This window comes from Zosterops lateralis (genome assembly GCF_965231275.1).
Source record: "Zosterops lateralis genome assembly, chromosome: Z".
NCBI classification, from domain to species: Eukaryota; Metazoa; Chordata; class Aves; order Passeriformes; family Zosteropidae; genus Zosterops; species Zosterops lateralis.
The window spans coordinates 14,918,465-14,941,646 of record NC_139800.1 but is presented as its reverse complement, the minus strand read 5'-3'; the positions used below and the strand labels follow the sequence as shown (position 1 = coordinate 14,941,646).

The following is a 23,182-nucleotide window of genomic DNA, read 5'->3' as shown; positions in this document are numbered from 1 at the left end:
GCATTCAAATCAATAGTATCCAGGAAGTACTTTTGTTTTCATAAAAGGTTATGTTTATTGAGTAGTTTTAAGGAAGGTTTTAATTCATATTTCTTTCAACTGTTTGTTCATTTTGAATACTTGTAACAATTCACTGTGTGATATTACTTGAGGCTTTAAAAAATTGGTTTGCTAATTATCTTTCAGTAAATAAGATGGAGCTGCTGTAAGGGTTGTAAACAGTTAGGAAGCCCATGAAGACATGTCTATTTTCATACCTAAAGCTGTGTTCCTTTTTGTTTCTGCTTTGCTTGCTTTATGAAGGCAAAATATTCAGTTCTCACTCAATATGCAGTTTAGATAATGTTTTTCTATTTGTGATGATACCATGAATTATTTTTTAATAGGTAAAAGATGGTCCAACAACAAGGAGGTTTTATTTTTTGTTTAATACCTGAAAAAAGACTTGAAGTACCTTTATTTCTTAAAATAAACAGGCTTCAAAATACAGTGTTTATACTGTAAAATGTAGTGTAAAAATGTAATGGATTTTCTTACAGTCTATCAATAATTTTTTAAATTGTCAAAAATTAAAAATAGCCTTTTCAAGAGATTTGTCTTCCAGATTTTTATGTATGTTCTGAACAGCAGTGTAAGAAGCTATGAAGAATAAACCTGCTTCCATTAGCTTCAGGATTTGTTCTCCATTAAGTTTAATTATGTAGGAAGTTTTCAGATAGATAGTTTAAGAACTACTTATTTGAGTACTATGCCTGTAATTTTGGTTTTGTAGCTGTGCTGGGATTTCTTTGAAATTTAGCCTCTCTGAGTACTTATGAGTTTTAGAGTTCTTCACTCTGGCTCTTCAGGTTATTAAAATGCTTGTTTAATGTATCTTCCTCAATAATTGAAATGTATTAATTATTTAAAATTAATGTGCAGTTAAAATATGAAGAATTAGCATTAATTATGTTTGGGTTTTGTTCTAGGTATGATATGCTAAAAGCAAGAACTCAAATTAGAACAAAAATAAAACTAACTTTCTTTCTTTCTTTTTTTGTATAGCCCACTGTTTGTGAACGAGAACTCTGTGTATTTGCTTTCCAAACATTAGGAGTGATGAACGAAGCTGCTGATGAAATTGCAACTGGGGCACAGGTAGGGTTATCTAATGTTTTCTGTCATTTTCTCAGTCCTCTCAGTCTCTTTCAGTATGTGTTTTGACTTGTATGCACCATATGAGTACTGTTTGGTATTATTTATTTGTCCACTGTTATAGCTGTAAATGCACTGGGTTTTGTGTGGTGTATTCAAACAGTACTAATGAGGTGTTTCCATTGCTTTGCTTCCATGTAATTAGAGTAACTGTGTTTTCATGCCCTGTTGTATTCAATTAGGTCACCTGGGTTGTTAATAAAGGCAGCCATTGTAATTTGGAGATAATTCACATTTATTTTCACCTAATGAGCCATTACTACTCTCATGCAATTAATAAGTTACTTCCTGTTCATGGTCTTAGGATGCAGGGATCCACTGAGCATCTGTTGTTTTGATCATTACAGAGCAGTGGGAAAGTTCTTACTGATATTGCTACATAAGGTTGTTTCTTCTCAGAGATCATGAATTTAATATAAGCCTGCTTCCTGACTCTAAATTCAGTTATGTAGTTATAACCCTGTCATTGTTTTCTTAAAGTATTTTAAATTACACTTCCAAATCACTAACCTAATGTTTCATTAAAAATGAAAGTTAAAAGGTCTTACATTAAAGGTCTTTTTAAGATCTTATGGTAAAAGGTTGCACATCTTAAGGAAAAGTGCACTTGTGTCCAATTTTCTGGTTACTGTGTTTCTACATAGTAAAACAACATGGGTTTTTTGGAATAGGAAACCTTCCCTTCATTTAACTAGCACTAGTCAGCATAAAATAGTGGAAATAAACTGTTCAGGTGGGTGCCCGAATACAACCATGAGCATATCCTCAAAGGAAGAAAGTTGCAACTTTCAAAGTGTAGATCAGCTTCCTCACTTGAGAATATGACTCTGGAATCACAACAGCAGCTCTTCATCTGATGTCCGAAGATTGTTGGATGTCTATATTTGTCACGTCTAGATACCAAATAGTGGGATAACAATTTAGGCTTGTAAGAAATGGAAGGAGGTGTGCAGATGAAGCCACAACTCTTCCTCAGTCTGATGTCCTGTAAGAATCTAATTTTTTTAATTCAGGCACATGTGATATTACATGTACATTTAGAATCGTAGAATCATAGAATAGTTTGAGTTGGAAGGCACCTGTGAAGATCATGTAGTCCTATGCCCTGCCCTGAGCCAGGACTACTTCAACTAGATCAGGTTGCTCAGAGCCCTTATCCTACTTGAGCTTGAATGATTCCAAGGATGGGGCATCTACCACGTGGCAAATGTTTCATCACCCTCAGTGTAAAAATCTTTATATCTAATCTGTATCTCCCTCCTTTAGTATAAAGCTTTTACCCCTGGTCCTGTCACAGCAGATTCTGCTAAAAAGATTTTCCCCATATTATCATCCCTCTTTAAGTACTGAAAGGCTGCAATAAGGTCTCCCAAAAGCCTTCTTGTCTACAGGCTGAGCAACCTCAGCTGTCTCAGCCTGTCTTCATCATGGGCATTCCAGCCCTCTGATCATTTTTGTGGCCCTCCTCTGGACTTGCTTCAACAGGTGTAGGTATTTTTTATGTTGGGGACCCCAGAGCTGGATATAGTGCTCAGGTGGACTTTTATAAGGGCAGAGGGGCAGAATCCCCTCCCTCCCCTGCTGGCCATGGGGCTGTGGATATAGCCCAGGACACGTTTGGCTCTCTGGGCTGTGAGTGCCATGGCCAGGGCATGTCCAGCCTCTCACCCACCAGCACCCCCAAGTCCTTCTGGGCTGCTCTGGGTCTGTTCATGCCCAGCCTGTGCTGGTACCAGGGGTTGTCCCTACCCAAGTGCAGCACCTTGCCCTTGGCCTTGTTGAACTTCACAAGATTCCCATGGGCTCACTTATCCAGCATGTACAGGTCCCTCTGGATGGTTTCCTATCCTTCAGGCACATCAGCTGCACCACTCAGCCTGTGTAATGTACAAATTTGCTGAGAGAGCACTGGAACTCTCTATGTCATTAAATAGCACTGGTCCCAGTATTGCCGCTGAGGGACACCACTCATCACCAGTGGACATCAGGACACTGAAGCATTGACCTATACCATCTGGATGCAACCATCCAACCAGTTTCTTATCCACAGAACTGTCCCTCTATCTAATTGATCTCTTTCCAATTTAGAGAGAAGGATGTTGGGGGGACTGTTTTAAAGACTTTACAGAATAAAAATGACATCTATAGCCCTTCCTTTGTCCACTGATGTGGTCACTCCGTCACAGTGTCATCACAGTGTCCAAATAACTGTGTTTAGTTACAAATACTTGTTTTAAAATGTCCTGATTTTTGGAGTGTTTTGGAGATCCCAGTGAAATTCAAAGAAGAAAGATCATAATATTTTTTAAGGAATTTTTAAATAATTTAACGAAGGCCACTGCGTTGGTCAGGCAGGACTTGCCCTCAGTGAAGCTGTGCTGGCTGTCCTGAATCTCTTCCATGTCCCTTAGCACAGCTTCCAGGATAAGCTGTTCTATGATCTTCCCAGGCACAGAGGTGAAGCTGACAGTTTGGTAGTTTTCAGGGCCCTCCTTTCCACCCTTTTTAAAAATAGGTGCAATATTTTTATTCAACTTTCCCTTTTTCCAGTCATCTCTGACTTCACCTGACTGCCATGCCTTTTGAGTTAGCATGGAGAGGTAGCTTGGCAAAACTCTATCAGCCAGTTTCCTCAAGATTCTGAGATGCATCTTATTGAGTCCCATAGACCTCTTTATGTTCACATTCCTCAGGGGCTCTCAAATCTAATCTTCACTGACTGTGGGAAGCGCTTTGCCTTCCCTACTTTCTGTCTTGAGCTTCATCCTACTCTGGAGATGTGTGAAAGGGAGACTGCCAGTGAAGACAGGCAAAGAGCTGCCACAATGCTGGGCCTTCTCATTGTCTGCCATTACCATTTTGCCAGTCATGTTCAGAGGGTGTGCACTTTCTTTGACCTTCCTTTTCTGGCTCACATGCATTCAGAAGCCTCTTCGTTATTTTGTGCAATTCTTGTCAAGTTCATCTCCAGTTGCACCTTGACCTCCTCTCACCCCATCCTGACACAAGCAGGTTATGTCCCTATATTATTCCTAGAACGTCTGTCCCTGCATCCACTCTCTGTGGATTTCCTTCTTTGCTTTTAGTTTTGCCAGCAGGTCTGGAGCCATCCATCTTACCTTCCTTTCCTGATTTCCTACACATGGGCTCTTGCACTCTGTGGAAGGCATTCTTAAAGATCTGCTCTCTCATCCCTGAAAATGGTTTTCCAGGGTTCGTATTGGATAACTCTTTGAACAGGTGGAAGGTGTCCTAAAATTAGTAAAGAATTAGGTAAAAGCTTTTTAAAGTAGAGCTAAGTAGAGGAGAGGTGAGCCTGGTTAGCTCTCAGTGTTTTATGTAAGAATCAGTGTTGAAAGCATATGCAGAGCTTGTTCTAGTTCTCTGGAGTACCTCTACATTTACAGAGCTTTACTGCAGAGTTCTGAAGTGATGACGATCTTAAGAGTGCTTAAAAGAGTTAAATAAGGGATTTTGTCCCATTGGACCTAGATGGCTAAATTCTACTGAGCCTCACTTTAGTGATAGCATTGCAGTCAGCTCATTATATTGTATCTGGATGAGCCCCCCATTCCTGTTTGCAGAAAGAATTTATCAGTTCTGGAGTTTGATGTGTCTGAGCTCTTTTTGTCATTAGTTTAGGGCAGTGTGAATCATGGCATAAACTGTCAGCACAGTGGTTACTTCTCCAACAGCCTAGCAAGCTTAGGATGACTAGTGAAAGGTAGGTGTTCGCATTTTGTCTGATTAATCCTCCTCCAAATCATTTTGTCTAGTGAAGAAGCCTAAATACAGGTTCCCATTATTAGAAATCTTATCCTGTTTTGTCTTTCGTGCTTTCAGCTAGTTTCCTAAGGTGCACAACCCTACTTTGTCACTCCAAATGATCTGATGGCTTCTCCTTAATAAGAAGTGATTGTACTTTCTGAAACTTTCCAGCCTGAACTCAGGTTGCCTTGTATTAGTCATGTAGGCAAAATGCTTGAAAATTAGATGACTGATTTCTTGATAGTTCCTACTCCCTGTAAAGAGTCTCTTGAGGTTGAGAGGCACTGTCTGAAGGACTGATGTCATTAGAGGAATTGTCATCAGCAAGTGCTGTCTTGTCCTTCATGCAACTATTTTAATCCTTACTTACTTCAGTATATCCAGTGGAAGAGTTCATGCCCAGTTTTAAGGACATCTGCTAGATCCACAGCACTTCCTGTTCCCAAGGAATGTGTATGCAAGGCTGTATTATAAGGTTTCTGTTAGATTTACCTCACAGTGTAAGTTATTTTGAATTGCATCAGCTCAAAGCAATGACCTCAGGGGATATCAAGTGTAAAAAATTGCAGAGTTGGAAACAATCTAGGAGTCAACAGTTTGTTTAAAGGAGGGCTTAGGAATGGTGTTTGAGTAGAACTGTGTCAGGTTTAAGACGGTATCCCATCATGTGAGTCATGAAGCAAGACAGCTCTGAGTCTCTGCATTAAAAGATCTGGGGACCCAAACAGCTCTTCCCTAGTAGTGTTTTGCAGCAGCAGACTAAGAAGTGCTTCTCAGAAGCAGGGTGAACTCATACTCAGGTTCACGGCAACACATTTACACAGGGGCAGGTCTGCTGCCTGATCTAGTTGCTGATTTCCTTTGTAAATGCTAGTGCATATGCCCTATTTTGAAACATTCATCACGCATACAGGTAGTATAAACTGGAAAGTAATCAGAGAACTATTGGGGAAGGAATCATTATTTAAGTAATTTCACTTTTCAATATATGTGAAATATTTAGTAACTGGAACTAACAGAATATATTAAAACTGATGGAGAAAATTGTCCATTCATGCTGAAGGAACAGAGGAGGAGAATGGCAGCTATATGACTCACCAAAGCACAGTTCTTTTTCCTTTTCATCATTATTCTTATTTTCATTCTGGTTCTCTAAAGGACCACAATTTTTTTCCATCCAAATGATCAGATACAATGACAGATGTAGAAAATCTTCTAGATGAGTGCGAGCTGTGAAATGAGATCTGAACTGTGTGGAGTTGTGGGGGGAACCAGGGATATCTAATAACTCCAACTTGTCTCAGCTTTTCCTTTCTTTTGTGGAAAAGTCTGTTTTCACAAAGGAGTGTTTTCAAAAGGCACAGAAAAAACACAGGGAAATGAGTAAACCTGCACCTACTTTTTAATGTAGCAATTTTGTATTTCATTATGAGCTGGATTTATATTTCACAGCTGCCAGAAATCTGCATTCTGTCATGTTTGTTACTGCTGTATTCTATTTTTAACCTCTGAATTACATATTTTGAAACAATTACATGAGAATCTGTGTCTAGGTGGTGTATGTGCTTACGTGCACACGTGTCTATGTGCACATTACATGCACAGTCCTCTGGAGAAATGGTGAAAATCATAGATATTCAAAGAAGTGTTGTAATTTTGTACAACAGGATGGAAAGAAGAGGATGCCTCAGTGTGAGCTGTGCAGATGACTGTTAAATCATTGCAGTATTCTGGCTTTAGCAGAAGCAATGTTTTCAAGTGTTTTTGTGATTACAGTCTTCAGAAGAGAGCAGAAAGTGGTACAAATTTGACAGACTATTCCCTTGTTCTTCAGCAACATTTTTACTGGCATGTCTATACAGAGATACACAGATCAAGCACAGTTTCATTTCCTTTGTGAATAAATTTGATACAGGAATTCACATGTGTGCACAAGATAAAGCAATACTTCGAGTTATATATTTGATATTATAATGCTTTTAGGACCAGATAATGGTCCACATGGATTAATATGCCATGGTTGAACCGAAACTCTGTTGAGGTCAGTGGCAAAAATTTAGTCCTGAACTATCTCATGTGTATAACACAATTTGGTCAATATATGTAACAATGGAATATAATATATCTATAATGTGTAAAAAAGGGAAGACTCTTAAGATTCAATATAAAAATACATATTTTTAATAAACATGGAATAAATATGTCTTTCTTTGTTCCCAGGTGGTTGATCTGTTAGTATCTATGTGTCGGTCTGCATTAGAATCACCTAGGAAAGTTGTCATTTTTGAGCCATATCCTTCTGTAGTTGATCCTAATGATCCTCAGATGCTGGCCTTTAACCCCAGGGTAAGTAGTTACCTTTAATTATGTCATCACTTGATTTTAGTCATACATGAGATTTCAAAGCAAAGACTCCTCATGGCGGAGTCTCCTTCAGTATGTGGTACAGCTCCAGAATATAGCATAAGCTTCTTTTCCAAACTTTGCAGCTTTTTTTTATTGTCTCTGAGAAATTATTTGAATATAGCCTTGTCCTGGCTAGGACAGTGTTAATTTTTGCAGTAGCCAGAATGAGGCATGGCTAAGACCCAGAGGTTGTTCTATACCACCTCACATTATTGCTGGGAGCAGGGGGAAGGAAGTCTTTTCCAGGGAAAAGAGGGAAAAGAGTTCCCATTTTACATGGCAGAGGGAGCAGTTGAATATTGTTTGTTGCTGGTTTTCATATCTCATTGCTGTTTCCACCTGATTGTTCTTACCTCGCCCCATGTGCCTAGCTTTGTGCCTCCCAATTCTCTTCTCTATCTCACAGCAGGGGGAAAGTGGAAGGAGGAGGGGGAAGGGAACAATGAGCAGTGCTTGATTCAGTAGGAACACTAAATACCATCCCTAAACCATGACAAAACTGTAGGGTATGTTAAAGCCAGGAAACTCTTCTAAGGGACAAACTCTAGATGGAAAATTCTGTATTCTAAGTGTCTTTCACTCAGTTGTGCACACTGGACACAAAAAGAAAGACAGCCTTTGAGAGAGATATGGGTCATGTAAGCCAGGGGATTTCCAGTCCATCTTTTCATTCTTAGAAGTGTCATTGCTGTCATTTCATTTTCTGACTGCAAGTAGTTATTTCCTTGTATGTAATTTTATCAGATGTGTATAGTTTTGTACAAGCATCAATTTCGGAGTAAAGAGTTGTGCTTCCATCACCTGCTCCTTGGGCTCCAAGTGCTGCCTCTCAGGAAAGCCCTCAAGCCATGATTATTCCATCTCCCTAAAGCCATCTCCCCAAAGGCATAGAGGAGAAATTGGCATGTCCTGCACTGGGATGCATTTCACTCTTTCTGAACTCCTAGCAGGAGTTCTTTCTCAGGAGAGGCTGGGGTGTTCTGTAGTGTGTTGGCAAGACCCAAAGGTGGGGTACACTGGAGCTGCTGAGGGTGACGTGTCATGTGGAGAGGTGAAGCACAGACTGGTAACCCTCTTCCCTCAGTACAGGTGGAGCTGTCTGGTAGAGGGTCCCAAGCAGTAGCTCTGCAGAGATCAGGGTGAGACAGAGGGACCACTAAAGAATCTATGAAGTTTTATAGACCTGCTAGCAAAGGAAACACATCTGTTTATACACATTTTATTTAAAATCTGTTTGGGTCACTGCATTATTTACCTCAAGAGCATGTTGTCCAAATAACTGTGTGTAGTTACAAATATTTGTTTTAAAATGTGTTGATTTTTTGGAGTGTTTTGGAGATTGCAATGAAATTCAAAGAAGAAAGATCATAATATTTTTTAAGGAATTTTTCTGGACAATGAATGAGAGTCTATGTACGAGGTGGAAGAAAGCTAATGGTTAGAAATGTTTGAAAGAATTGATTTGCCCAACATTTCTCCTAGCTTTGGTTTTATACACACTCAAGGAATTCAGGATTTTTTAGAGCTAAAGACTAATACTCTGAACTTATTTGTGTATTTTATGCCACATTAGAAGAAGAACTATGACCGAGTCATGAAAGCATTGGACAGTATCACTTCCATCAGAGAGATGACACAGGTAAATTTAAAAATATTTACCTAACTTCATCACTGTTTCTCAGACTTGAAAGATGTTTGTATTGCCTGCCTATGATGGGTTGGGAAGTCAATACTATCAACTCTCTCCTATATAACTGTAATAATATTGACATGTTTATTCAAAATAACATACCTATCCCTAATGCCAGTTAAATAAAAGTAATGAAGTAGAACTCAGATGTTTTGAAGTTTAAATAAGAGATAATAACAGCAGAATGAGACATTGTAATGAGGTAATCACCAACTGCTGCATTTCTGGAAATATCAAAGACAAAAACTTTCACTTCCAAAGCACAAGAAATTGATCTTGTGTCAATGTTCTGGATGGAATTCTGAATAATATGATATTTATTTCTATTATAGCAAAATTCTTGATCAACTAAGCATAGCTGGGGACTTGAAAGGTTGCGTGTCTTGTGTTTACTTTCATATTGTTTCTCATGGCATATATGAAGGTCATATTTCTGTTTATTTTTATGCTCCTGTCCCAAACAACCCAGCTGATTATAATTTGTTGTTTAAATCTGTTCTTGTTTTTCCAACTGCTGTATAAATGTATACTCAACAGTTTTCAATCTTGCTCTGAGTATTGATTCACAAAATACTTTGGGATTCTTGAATGAAGAATGTATAGAGAGGAAGAAAATAAATTCAAAATTAAAATTCACATTTATTTGTTAATTTGTAACATTTTGTAAAAATCTTAAAAATCAGGTGTTTCTGTGATTTCTTGTGATGTCTTTTAAAAATAAAAAATAATTACCATTCTGGGGTTTTTAAATGTTAAAGCAATTCTGAACTGATGAGTTTTAAAGGGATGTTTTGCATTGTGATTGAAATCAAGAACTATTTTCAAAGAAATTTTAATATGACATGGTATTTATACCTTGAAACAGTTAAAAATACCGAAGGTGATTATTTTGGGTTTCTTTGAGAGACTTAATTTAGTGGAGTTCCGGTCCAATTTCTTAATCAGGAGCCACACAAAAATAGATGTCTTCTGCTGTTCTCCCTGAGATCACCAGTGTTTGCTATAATATAGTCATTTTGATGCTAATTATATGCTTATTATCTTACTCCAGGGAAAATAATTGCTATATTAATTCTTGTTGTCAAAACACATTTAAAGCTCTACTATGCTGTATATCAGTAAAGCTGTGATTTATACCTAATAATGAGTCCCATGTACTCATTTCAATAGATGAAATCATGGGCAATGTAACATATAAAACTCAACCTAGAAATAACATAATTACTCTCTTCTAGGCACCTTACCTGGAAATAAAGAAGCAGATGGATAAACAAGACCCGCTTGCACATCCTCTTCTACAATGGTATAAAGCTGATTCACATGAGATAACAGTTATTAAAGTATCATTTGTAATGAATAATCACTTGTCCAGTGTAATGTGGTATAAGGTCAGCCTAGTAATTAACGCTGATATTTTCAACTGCAGCTATTCTGGACTGTTTCTGGACCTCATTTGGGTCCTCTGATCTCATTTTCTAGCTAAAGTTTGGCCTACTTCCACCTGACTGGTTTAGAGGCCTGCAGCTGGGTGCTTTGTGATGGCCATTCATAATACATTTTTAAGAAGCTAGGTTTGGTTACCAGGTCTAATACATCTGTTTCTTATTTTAGGGTTATTTCTAGTAATAGATCACATATTGTGAAGCTACCGGTGAATAGGGTAAGTGTCTGTGGGTTTTCTTATTATTTTCTGATTTTTTTATGTCTCGTATTAGCATTTTAGGTGAGAGTTTACTAGCAAAATGTAGGTGCCTGCATTCAAACTGATTGCATGGACTCCTTTAATAGACAGGGCAGTTTCAGGTCATAATTTTTAGAAATGTGGGAATATCTGAAATAGTTCAAGGGAATAATGTTCATAAAAAAACCTATTTGAGGTCAGTAGCTCAAATTCAGGTGTCTATCTTGTAATCATTTGAGATTAGGTAAGAGAAACATCAGTTACCATGTTGAATATTAGATGCAGAATTGTGCAGAATGCACAATGTACCAGGAGAACCACATATGGGTAACCTCTGATGAAGGGTGTAATAATACGTAGCCTTCCAAAAAACCCTAATTCAAAGTCAGCTCTGATCAGGATACTATGATGAAATTGTTCAATTTAATTACTAGAGATATTTTTAAATTATATCTAGTTTCAAAAGTTTCCATATGTTTCATAAACTGAAAGTAATTTTGTTTTCAGCTTGAACCTGTGGAAGTGAGACCACTTTCAACTTAGTTCATGTAGTTATTTAGATGCAGTCATGTATTGTGTGGAAAAGCGTGATATCTTAAGGATTGCCATGAGAGAATTACAGTACTTTCATATTAATCAACTTCTCTTCACATGTGCACTCTTACATTTTACAGCAACTAAAGTTTATGCACACTCCCCACCAGTTCCTTCTTCTCAGCAGTCCACCAGCCAAAGAATCCAATTTCCGAGCTGCTAAAAATCTCTACGGAAGTACCTTTGCATTTCAGTGAGTACATATATTCATAATAACCAAAGGTTATTGAAATGCTGTGCTATTTTTTGCTTCTGGCATTTGAGGTTTGCAGCTGTGAATTTAGTGTTTTAAAGGATTTCTGATGTCATTTTGCATTTTACACTGTGAGTTTTACCTCTTTCTTTTTAATTTTATTCAGTGGTTCACACATTGAAAATTGGCATTCCATCCTGAGGAACGGCTTAGTTGTTGCTTCCAATACGAGGCTGCAGGTAAATAGACAAAAGAGATTTTAGCTAACCTGTGCATGCTTGGTTACATACCAGCTTTGGCAAGTTTTCAGGGCGTTTCATTCTGGTAGCCATATAGCTGGAAAAAGGGATGATTTCAAATACCATCTTGTTTCCTGGAGAAAGTACTTTTCTGATGCAATTAAGATGAAGTAATGTGTCTGCTAAAACGTCTAGAAAGTCCCTTTGTGGGAATCAGTGTTTCAGTTTTACGTTGCAGAGCAGCACCTCCAGGAGGCTTTGCTCGGTACTGCTTAAAAGCAGTCGTGAGTGAAAGAGCTGCCTAAACTGTCTTCGTGTTTAGCATCCAGAAACATGCTAGAGTTATGGGAACTGGGCTTGCAGCACTTTCTCTGCCTCTCTGGTATCTCTGGGAATGGAAGCATGAGATGTGCTGGCCAGAAGGGATCTAGTGCAAACTTCTCAGACTGAATCATCAGGAGACCATGACTGCAGAGCGAAGTAGGCACTACAGAGCCTACTCTGGGGATCCCTAATGCAGAGTATTTTAACATTGTGGTTTTGGCAGCTCTCCCCAGAGCTGTGTCCATGTACCTTTGAAGAGGATCCCAGGGCATATTTGATCATGTACAGAAACTCTCTTTGTAGGCATACTCCATAGTAATACTAGATTATAAAACAGAAACCACAATTTTATACATAAATCTTAAGTAAAATTTCATTTGGGCATCTGTTTTTCGTTAGAACATAGTTTCCAGGATAGATATATAGACATACAGATATATAGATATATAAAAATAGATATATAGATACATAGATATATATTAGTTTTATACTCAGGACATGATTTTTTAAGAGATTTATTTGAACACAATTAATTACCTGGCAGTAAATTAGTAGGGTGGGCAAATGTGTTACAACCTGTTCCTGTAATTATTATTATTTTGTCTAGGTAACAAATTAATACTAAGTAATCATTCTGCTCTTTTTCAGCTCCATGGTGCAATGTTTGGAAGTGGAATCTACCTTAGTCCATTGTCAAGCATATCATTTGGTTACTCAGGTGATATTTATAAATCACTCTAAAGTTGGAGAAATATAGGGGTGTACCTTATTCTACTGCTTTTCTTACTGCTTTGCTGTTTAAAACATTTTATTTAGTTTAATCTTTACAACAGTGATTTAATTTCTTCAAAAAAGAGAAAATCTCTTTTTTTTATATAAATAATAAGAAATTAGAAAATTCCTTCGTTAAATATTGTCCTTATTTTCAAGGTGCTGAGAATTCTTAAACTGTGCTTGAAGTAAATATTATCTAATACTGAATGCTATATGTAGTAGAGCAGGTCTTGACTCCACTGAAATCCAACATTGTGATTTTTTGTCAGTACAATCCAACTTCACCTATGAATTCATGGTCTTTTATGACTTGATCTGGCAGAACAAGTATTGATCAATAGATATGTTCAACCCTGCATATTTAAGAGTATTCCCAAGTATCATCATGTCAGGATTACATAGAAAGTACAGTTCACCACGTTTATTTTAGCCTGAGAAGGAACATAGTTTGTCCCATTAGTGAATCCTAAAGTGAGTTGTGCAGAGTTTTCCATGTGAGAATTAAATATTAAACAAAAAACCCCACAACATTAAAAACAATGTACATAGGGATGTGTACATTGAGAAATCAAAGGGATTTTAAAATATGATGACTTTCTTCTTTAGGCATGTGGTATTTACTGTTTCCTCACATATGAAAGTGCAGCTATATAGTTTAATGTGTGTTTGTGTGCATGTAGATGATTCTGAGAGTTTTAGTTTTGTTTTCTGATACTCAGTGTTTCTAGGTCATGTTTTAGGAGCTTAACTTTTTGAGCTACTGTTTGAGGAACTTTAACGTCAGTTATCTCTAGATGCACTTTCAGCTTTTCAGAGATTACATGAGTATGAGGGCTTCTTAGGTCTCACTAAATGTGCTGGTTAAAATATCATTATCTAATAAAATGTCCTTCTTTTCAATACTGCTATGTCAACTTCAATGTGTTACTGTTTCTCTCTCTGCCTGTCTTGTCCCCTTCCATCCTGTCTCCTCCAGAAAGGAGGCTTGTGTTCCACTGAAGTGTGTAATCCTTGGTGCCAGTAAAATACCATGAAGGAGTCTAACACATTCTGTTCCTTCAAGGAGTTAGACTTCTCCATAATTCAGTTATATTTGCAAAGTGCAAATAATGGAAGTGTTCAAGGTCAGGTTACATGGGGCTCAGAGCAGCCAGGTCTAGTAGAAGGTGTCATGTCACTACCCATGGCAGTATGGTTGGAATGAGATGATCTTTAAGGTCCCTTCCATCCCAAACCAGTCTATAATTCTGTGAAATACAGGATGCTGGAAACTCAAGGAAGCCCATAGTACAATGCAGAACAAGAATTTTTTATAAACCAACATGAGGGATATAAATGAGATCTAAGGCATCTAAATCTAAATGTTTCAGTTTCTGAGATGGAATTGGATCGAATGTGACTGACAATTTAATATTTTATGTGTAGATAAAGGGATCAAACCAAGGTAGATTTCAAAACTTAAATTGCCTACTCATAGAAATTAATTAGACTTTTAATAAAATTCCATAAAGTGCTAAAGATGAATATCTAAAGTTCTTTCTCTGGTGATTTTTGCCTTCCCACCCACAGTAAATCAGACTTTTATTTCAGCCTGAATAGCGTTAAGTAGACTGAGGACATGCTACAACCCTGTTAAGCTGCCACATAAGAATATTCCTGGTCTAAATTCAGTGGCATTTAAGCTCAGTTTTATCTGCTTTTGCACCTACTTAGTGCTAACTCGACTTTGCTAAAGTCTTTGCAATAGATGCAGAGTTACCTGTAATTTACAGGATTTATACTGTGATATTCTATGACAGAGTTAACTAGCTTTTTTGAGTGCCATGCAAAAGACTGTGATTCCCACTGTGCTTCCTCTTCCATTCTCATACTTAACTCTGCTTTTTATGGTATTTTATAGGCCAGGTTATCTTACATGATTTTAATATTCCTAGGGATGAACAAGAAGCAGCAGAAGGTGTCAGCTAAAGATGAACCAGCTTCAGGCAGTAAGGGCAGTAATACATCACAGGTATGGTGCATCAATGGTCTCTTGAAGATTTCTGGGATTTATTATTAGGAACTCAGTAGCTGAAAGGGAGGTAATATTTCCTTTGTGCAAGTTACCAGTGTTATTGCACTGAATTAAATCAACAACTTAAGAGACTGCAAACATCACATACAGCCCAACTGCTCTAGTAAAAATTTATGGAGCATATTGCAGATCTCGTGTCGTTCTTTCCCAAGCAGAAGAATTTAGGAAGAGAATGAAGATGAAATACAGGTTGCATTATGACCCCTAGCAACCCCTTGCCTTCTGAGTTTTAGACTTCCAGAACAATGATGCAAAGGAAATTGAGGATGGTTATTGCTGGGAAGTGAGCAGCATTTGATTTATAGCAAGTAATTTTTTCCTTTTCACAAATTTTACATGTTGAACCATTACAATTCTGCTGTATCTAAAGCAAACTCACAGCATCTGTGCTTAGGGCTAAATTTCAAGAAAGAAATCTTATATCTGTCTCCATGAATTGCATGTAGAAATTAGAGAATAATCTGGCTTTGAAGATAGATTGGCATGTCCCAGAAGCTCCCAGAAGTAGGAAGGCAAATCAAATATCAGAGTAGTGATCAAACAATTAGTGACTAAATTCACCTTTCTTTTATTTTTTTTTCTGATATCAATTTGTTTATCAGTAACACTGATATTTCTGATAATAGTTTTAATTTTGTAATAAATAGGGACTTTTGGATATTATTTTTCTGGATAAAGGACTTCAAACCCCTCCTACGATAATGCAAATAAGTAATAGGAGTTTATTTAAATAAATTTTATTACACTTAGAAATAAAATAGAGAATTATAGAAAGACTGCCTCTACCTTTGTTAATTAATAAATCACTGGAAATAGCAGCTGTCTCTCTTGTTGCTTTTTGACTCTGTTTTACTGCACTAATTCTGTTTTCTCGCTTTTTTACATCTCAGTCCCAGAAGAAAGGACAGCAGTCACAATTTTTGCAAAGCCGTAACTTAAAATGCATAGCCTTATGTGAAGGTAAGCTGAAAGCCCTCGTGAAGCTTTGTTAGTCATGGCCACGGGATGCACAGGTTACAGGGTGCAAATCAGTGGGAGCTTTAGTTGGTTGTTTAGGTAAGAAACTACTGGTAGGTGTAGGAGTGCCTGCTCAACTGCTGATCTTTATGCTCCAGTAGAAACATTTCCTCTCTTTGAACAGAACCTGTAGCAAACACTGAATTGTCATGGAATGTCATATACATATCATGATTGATCATCTGGTCTGTGTTTCAAATGTAATACTCTTCATAAGCCATCAAGAAAACCAAAATCATGTCCTTTATTTGAAGTACTTGCAAGCTCTTGGCAAATGCTTAAAACACACAAAAGTCAGGAAAAAACAGCTTTCATATAGAATTTCCAAATAATTTTTCACTGTTCAAACAAGCATACTGGTCATCTGGCAACTAGTATGTTCTCTTTCTTTGCTTCACAAATTCTGGGCAGTTAAAATCTAATGCTTGAGTACAGTCATTCTTGAAAGACTTGGCTGTTCTTTTAATAACTAGTGAAATCTCAGCAGGTTTTGAGAACAAATTGTGGTATTTGAATAAGAAATGCACCTGTAGTTAGGCACTAGTCATAGAAATTATATTAACCCAATTTGCCCATCATTTGGAGCATATCTTTGTTTTGAAAAGTGAAAATTAGGACAGAAGGTGGAAAATGTGTTCTTTCAAAATAGACGCTTTCAGCTGTACATGAGTAAGGATCTGTCAGTCAACATGAAAAATGCAATTTAAATTGTACAGAAAAACACAGAAATTGAGTTCTAAAATTTCTATAAGGAAAAAAAATTAATTACTTGGCCTTTCATGCCTGAATTTTTAAATGTAAATTACATCTTTAACAACGACTTTTTCATCCCCTGTTCCTTCTTTGCACTTATTAATGGTTACCAATTTTGTAAGAGTGAATTTTAAATATTTGGTAAAATACATTTTGCACCTTTCATATTCACTTCATTTCTCTGTCTAGAGAGAAATTAGTTCATTTCCCTGTCTAGAGAAGGTGGTTTAGGGGAGATGATTAATACAGATTTTATGTAAAATTAATTACAACAAATGTTTGTTAAAAATTGCAGTTCATGGAAGAAATGGTATCAAAATTGAATATCCATGCAGTTACATTAATGTTAGAATAAAATGAACCAGGCTATTTCAGTTGTAAGGGACCTACAACTGTCACCCAAGTCCAATCCTGACCAATCCAGGGCAGCCCAGACATTAAGGCATGTCATTGAGAGCATTGTTTAAATGTCTCTTAAACCCTGACAGGCTGGGCACAGCAGCCCTCTGTAGGAAGCTGTTCCAGGCTTTGACCAGCTGTTATGGCTCAACCCCAGCCAGCAGCCAAGCCCCACACAGCCACTCGCTCACTTTCCCCAGCAAGGCTGGGGGACAGTCCACAAGGTAGAAGCTAGAAAATGTATGAGTTGAGATAAAGACAGCTTAATAGCGAAATTAAGAGCCCTGCACACAAGCAAAGCAAAACAAGAAGTTAATTTTCTGCTTCCAATGGGCAGGCAGTTGTTCAGCCATTTCCAGGAGAGCAGGGCCCTATCAAATGTAGAGGTTACTTGGGAAGTCTAACATGACCACTCCACATGTACCTCCTTTTCTTCTTCTTTCCCGACTTTATATATTGCTCATGATGTCACATGGTCTGGAATATCACTTTGGTCAGTCAGGGTCACCTGTCCTGCCTGTGTCTCCTCCCAGCTGCCCACGAATCCCCAGCTTTCTTGGAGTGTGGCAGTATGAGAACCAGGAAGGGCCTTGGCTGGCTCTTTGTGACCTCTGCTCAGCAATAACAAAAACATCTCTATACTATAAACCCTGTGTTCAGCACAATCTAAAAACTGCCCCATGCCAGCCACTGAGAACAAAATTAACTCTACCCTAGTCTAACACAGCATACAACCCTCTCAGTAAAAATTGCTCCAAAATATCCAGTCTAAACGTCCTCCAGCAGAGCTTTGAATCACTCCCCACATCCTGTCAGTGCATACCAGGAGAGGTGCTCAGCACCTCCCTTGCCCTTCCCCTCCTCAGGAAGCTGCAGAGAGTGGTGAGGTCACCCCTCAGCCTCCTTTCCTCCCAACTAGACAGGCCAAATTCCTCCATTAGTCTCCAGGACACGTTTCCAGCGCCCCCACCTGCTGTTTCCTTCCCCAGGACACAGGAAGGGCCTTCCCCTCCTCCCCTGCAGGGCCCAGCAGGGCCCAGGCTGAGGCCGCCCCAGGCTGAGCCCAGCGGGGCCATCCCCAGCCCGGGCTGTGCCGTGCTCGGGGCTCTGGGATGGGCTTTGTCCTCGGGGCTGCCCGGGCACTGCTGACCCTCCTGAGCCCAGCACCAGCCAGACCCACCTCCCTCTGCAGCTCTCCAGACACTCCTCTCCCACTTTATCCCTGTGCCTGGTGTGACTCCGTCCCAGGTGCAGATTTCAGCATTTGGACTTGGCAAATTTCACCCCATTTAAGATTGCTCAGGGCTCCAATCTATCAAGATCACTCTGCAAAGGCCTCTTGTCCCTCAAAAGAATCCACAGCAGCTCCCAGTCTGGATCATCAGCAAACCCGCTACTGGTGCATTCTCCTGCTCCATCCAGATGGTGGATAAATCCACAGAGCAGAACTGGCCCTGGAATGGGGCCCTGAGGAACACCAGGGGTGTGACCAGTCACCAACCAGACATTGCCCCTTTTCACTGCAACCCTTTGAGTTCAGTCCCTCAGCCAGTTCTTCACTCACCACACTGTGACCCTGCTCAGCCCACAGCTCCACAACTTGTCCATGAGGACGCTCTTCAAATGCACTTTCATATCTTAAAATGCAGATTGATGGTATACCTCCTAGTTAGCAATAAAAAGCTTTCTTTCCTGTATTGTTCTCATCCTAGTGGTAAACAACCTATTGTCAAATACAAAGAGCAAGTTTTGGCAAGATTTTTGCACTTAATCGAGTCATAATTGCTACTTGTTTTAAATATTTGGTAGTATTGCACATCCCAAATTAACCATATGGCAGTTTTAGGCTTTGTCTTAAGCATCTGGGTTTTGGATCAGCCATCACCAAACACAAATATCTGTTCCAAATGCTGATGAGATGTCTCAGACCCTCCTTAACAGCCCTATGACTTTTTAAATTCAGTTTTTAATAAACGCATTTTTTAAGCTTTCATTCCATTTAACAACTTGCTCCATACATCAATCATCTGTGTTTTCAGAAATGTATATTATGGAAACAAGAATCAAGTTCAACTCCCTTTTTGTACTAGCAGCCAACTCAAAATCTGCTCTGCATCCTAAACATGTAGAGTAAAATTGCACATTCCCAAAAGATTATTTAAAATGTATAGAACCCATAATCTTTTAAAACAGTGTTTTCCAGGCATGTTTTCATCACTATGAAATTTATTCTTTCTCTGATAGTGATAACCTCACCTGATCTGCACAAACATGGGGAGGTATGGGTAGTTCCCAACACGGATCATGTGTGTACAAGATTTTTCTTTGTGTGAGTACAAAGCTTCTCTTAATATTCAACTTCATACTAGACCTGTTTCTTATGCTCCCTCCAATAGTTGTAATTAAGTAGATAAAAGACATTTCTTTCTAATTCTGCTCAGTATTCCTTCATTTTTTATTTTTCACTGTACTTAATTGTGCTAGAAATATATGGATAAGCTAATGTCAAAGGTTTAGTAGATGTCTTGTTTTAGTACAAATGAACAGAGTTCATGATTTTTTCCTATTCAATGGCATTATTTCATGTTATAGTAAGTCTGTCCACGTATTGTGAAACGCAATTTCTATTTGGATGCACGTATTTAAGCTGAGGGATTCATGAAAGGCTTCCTGTCTGTGCTGTGAGCATTTCCCCCTTTCACCTAACACCTTTTGGGTCCTAGTGCCTTATTCAGCCTCAGGGTTTCAGTGGCAATGGCAACATTACCACCTCCCACTCCAGTTTGGGATCTGTATATAAAGATGAAGCACAGCAGAGCACTTCAGTAGAAACATGTTAACTTATGGAATAATCACTTAGGGAACAAGAGTTTTTGATGTTTTTACATTGATTAATAAAACACTAATATGTTATTATTAACTGTACCTTTTTTTTTTTAGTTATGAAGATGGTCAAGTGGGTGATACAAGTATAAATACACAGGAACCAAACATTCATAAAGAGATTCTTCGAGTCATTGGCAATCAAACTGCTACTGGTTAAAAGGACCACTCTTATTTAATTGATGTGAAGCCTTCCTCAGTCTCAAAGCTGGATTTTGAACTGAAGAAGATGCAAAAAACTAATTTATTATTACTACACTAAGCAAATTAACCATTTGAATACTTACTGTTTTCTTACTTAGTATTTCGTATCTCATCAAAATACCTGAGATGGTATCAATTAGCAACTGTAGGGGTGCAAAGTCTATTATTATACTAAAACAATTAATAATTAAACAGGCATTTGAGTTGCTCACAATAAACAGACAATTAAAAGGACTTTTGTGCTGATATTTTTATACTAAACTTCAATTGGAAGTTTTAGTACTGTATACTGGTATTTTAAATTTAGGATGACTGAATTACAAGTAAGAGAGAAGATTTTATAGCGGAGCACCTGTATTATACAGGATACTTTGCAATAAGTAAAATATTCTCGTATTAAAACACAATAAAAGGTTGTCTGGAACATGTAAAATTAAAGAGATTGGCTACCTGCAGCTATCTTTGATTCTTTTTATTTTACACAAATGCAGTTAGCATTTAGACTCAAAGGTAAAAACAACAATGCATTTTTTATTTACTGGGTGATACAAAGCAAAATGAATGTGATGGTATATGTTTCTTTATCTTCTCTGGAACACTGTCTTACCCATTAAGTAGCTCAGTTGCATTTTTTAATTATACAAGCCTTGGAAAACCTAAAGCTGTTAATTTCCTTTTTAGAATTTTCGTTTTTATATACTAGATTTTACAATTTCATTAGATCAACAGTTTTTTAATGTTTGCATCTTAACTTCAGTGAAACCGCTCTGTGATAAAATTTATCCACATATTTTGAAGTATGTGCTGAGTTAAGGCTTTTACATGGTTGAGTTGATTGTTGGTGCATCAGAAAATATATACAAATGCAAAATTCTACTGATTTTGTCTTGGTAAAATAGTTTTGTTAATTAATTTCTAAGCAATGAGAAATCCATTTAAATATCTCTGTCTTTTAAATTAACAACTGTTTTTTCCAAGTGAGTAGGATGGCAACAGAGATAGAGAAGGGTCCAGTCTCCAAGACAAAAAGCATACCCTGTGCCCTGATGAATGCCCTTGGCAGCCCTCATGGTGGCTATCCCGAAGCATCAGTCACACTCTTGAATATGGAGAGCAGTTCAACTTACCCATCTGTGCAACTAATACAAGCCACCTCAGAAAGCAAAAATAGACTGAAACTTCTCCTATGTTACTTTCATAATAAAGATACTAAAGCACCAAATAACAGCACAACAGAGCACAGGTGTGTTTGTTTCTTTTAAACAGAGCTGAATTAGATATACTGTAATGGGTGATTCCTTCTTTCTAGTTCATACTACACTCCTGTATTACTTGCTGCAGTTGAAGTGCCCTACTGGTAAAATAGTGGTATTTGGCCTAGAAGCATATACCTGGGGATGTATTTTAGCATTCTACACTTACTTGCTTTAGTTTTAGTTTTTCTGTACTCATATACAAACCTGTAAAGCAAATTCTATTTGCATATCCCCATTTTGTTAGTTCTGTTGACTTGCACTCTCATTTGGTGGACCTTTACATTAGAGAAGCACTACTCTAATTGTTGTTTTTCATGTTGAGACACAGATTAACTTCTTGAAACAAAGAGATTTCCTGAAACTTGTCTGTCTACGTAAGGACTGCCATAAGTTGTGTGACTGCAAAAAGTCAACATAATTCAGAAGTGGAGCTGAAACCCTGGCATGACCATCTCTGTGTAGTGGTCCTGTCATATGTGTCTGAATCATTCTGTTTTGCCTAACAAAAAAAAACAAAAACTGACAAGCAAGACCACAAAGGCATTCTGTGATTATTTGCTGAGCTGATAGTCCACCACTGTATGATCTCTTTTCAAAAAAAAACTAGGAGAAGAGAGAGATGACCACGAGTGAACTGGAGAAGCCAAGTAAACAGTCATCTTCCCCATCCCCTCAAGTTTATAGCAGAGTCAGAAATTAAACCCTTGAAGGATAGAATCTGAAATGTAGTAATGAGTTGATCTCTGTTTGCATTGTGAAGTCATGATACTGGTCATGCATGGTGCCATCATAAGTATAACCCCAGGAAAGGGGAGGGAAAAATACATTCCTGCCAAATTTTAAAACTGCTTGGAGGTTTGTTTTAAATGGATGAGCCACAGTCAAGGACAGTGCGGGGGAAAGCAGGACTCCCAAGTTACATGGAGGCCTTGCTGTTGTAAGGTGCCTGTGTCAGGGAGTGCTGTGGTGGCTAACTTAAGGGGGGAGAAGGATGGTGAACAGGAGTAAAAGGTAGAATGTGACAAGCACAGGGGTTACAAACCAGTGGAAGAGGGCAAAGCCTTTCAGGGCCCACAAGGTACATGGCAGGAAAAGGGACTGGCAGAACCAAGCTGCAGCATGGGATGCACACCCCGTGGCAGTGTCAGGCAGCACCATGCTGGGGGCAACAGGGCCACTTGAAAAGGTGCCACCAGGCTACAGTGCAGAGACACTAGCCCGGTGCACCGTATAAACAGCAACTGAACTAAAACAAAATTCTTTGGCCAGAAATGCAGTCACATTTTTCTTTAGCCAGTATATTAATGAGAAACTTCCAAGGGTTTGTATTATTTGCAGGTGAATCTGAATCTTCAGATCATTTAACAAACTATTAATTCTCATTATTTTTAAAGGACAAGGGGAAGGAGGGCTGTTCATTTGGCATCTGTTACTCAAAAAAAAAAAAAAAAAAAAAAAAAATCCTTACATAGGAATAATCAAAGCTGAAACAAAGACTTTTATCACCAGGAACTGAAATGAAAAAGCCTGAAGATAAGATTTTCTTTGAAGGATTTGTCCTTTGGTGTTTTTTGCAAATGTGGAAGTTGCATGTTGCCAAATACTTCCAAGTAACTTACATTTGTGTGGATTCCAGGGGATGAAAAACAAAGATCCTAGGGTCATTTGAGCAAGACCCTGTGTTATGCCCTTGCATTTCCCTTCATCTGTTACCATGCACACATATCGGTGAT

General features: G+C 38.2%; 1 protein-coding gene and 1 long non-coding RNA gene across 3 annotated transcripts in view; both read left to right on the top strand.

Moving 5' to 3' along the window:
- PARP8 (poly(ADP-ribose) polymerase family member 8) overlaps nucleotides 1-21,371 on the top strand; it is a 115,823-nt gene extending 94,452 nt beyond the window's left edge. Inside the window, exons 15-26 of the mRNA XM_083883305.1 lie at nucleotides 1,045-1,137; nucleotides 7,183-7,308; nucleotides 8,942-9,007; nucleotides 10,294-10,361; nucleotides 10,670-10,718; nucleotides 11,414-11,526; nucleotides 11,693-11,765; nucleotides 12,738-12,807; nucleotides 14,798-14,874; nucleotides 15,828-15,897; nucleotides 19,351-19,435; nucleotides 20,047-21,371. Coding sequence (XP_083739431.1) covers nucleotides 1,045-1,137; nucleotides 7,183-7,308; nucleotides 8,942-9,007; nucleotides 10,294-10,361; nucleotides 10,670-10,718; nucleotides 11,414-11,526; nucleotides 11,693-11,765; nucleotides 12,738-12,807; nucleotides 14,798-14,874; nucleotides 15,828-15,897; nucleotides 19,351-19,435; nucleotides 20,047-20,149 — 993 coding nt within the window. The 3' untranslated portion in view covers nucleotides 20,150-21,371. The remainder of the gene's footprint in view (nucleotides 1-1,044; nucleotides 1,138-7,182; nucleotides 7,309-8,941; nucleotides 9,008-10,293; nucleotides 10,362-10,669; nucleotides 10,719-11,413; nucleotides 11,527-11,692; nucleotides 11,766-12,737; nucleotides 12,808-14,797; nucleotides 14,875-15,827; nucleotides 15,898-19,350; nucleotides 19,436-20,046) is intronic.
- The window catches only part of LOC310922625, a 275,851-nt gene that overhangs the window by 210,262 nt on the left and 42,407 nt on the right, over nucleotides 1-23,182 (top strand). The gene's annotated exons all lie outside the window — the stretch shown is intronic.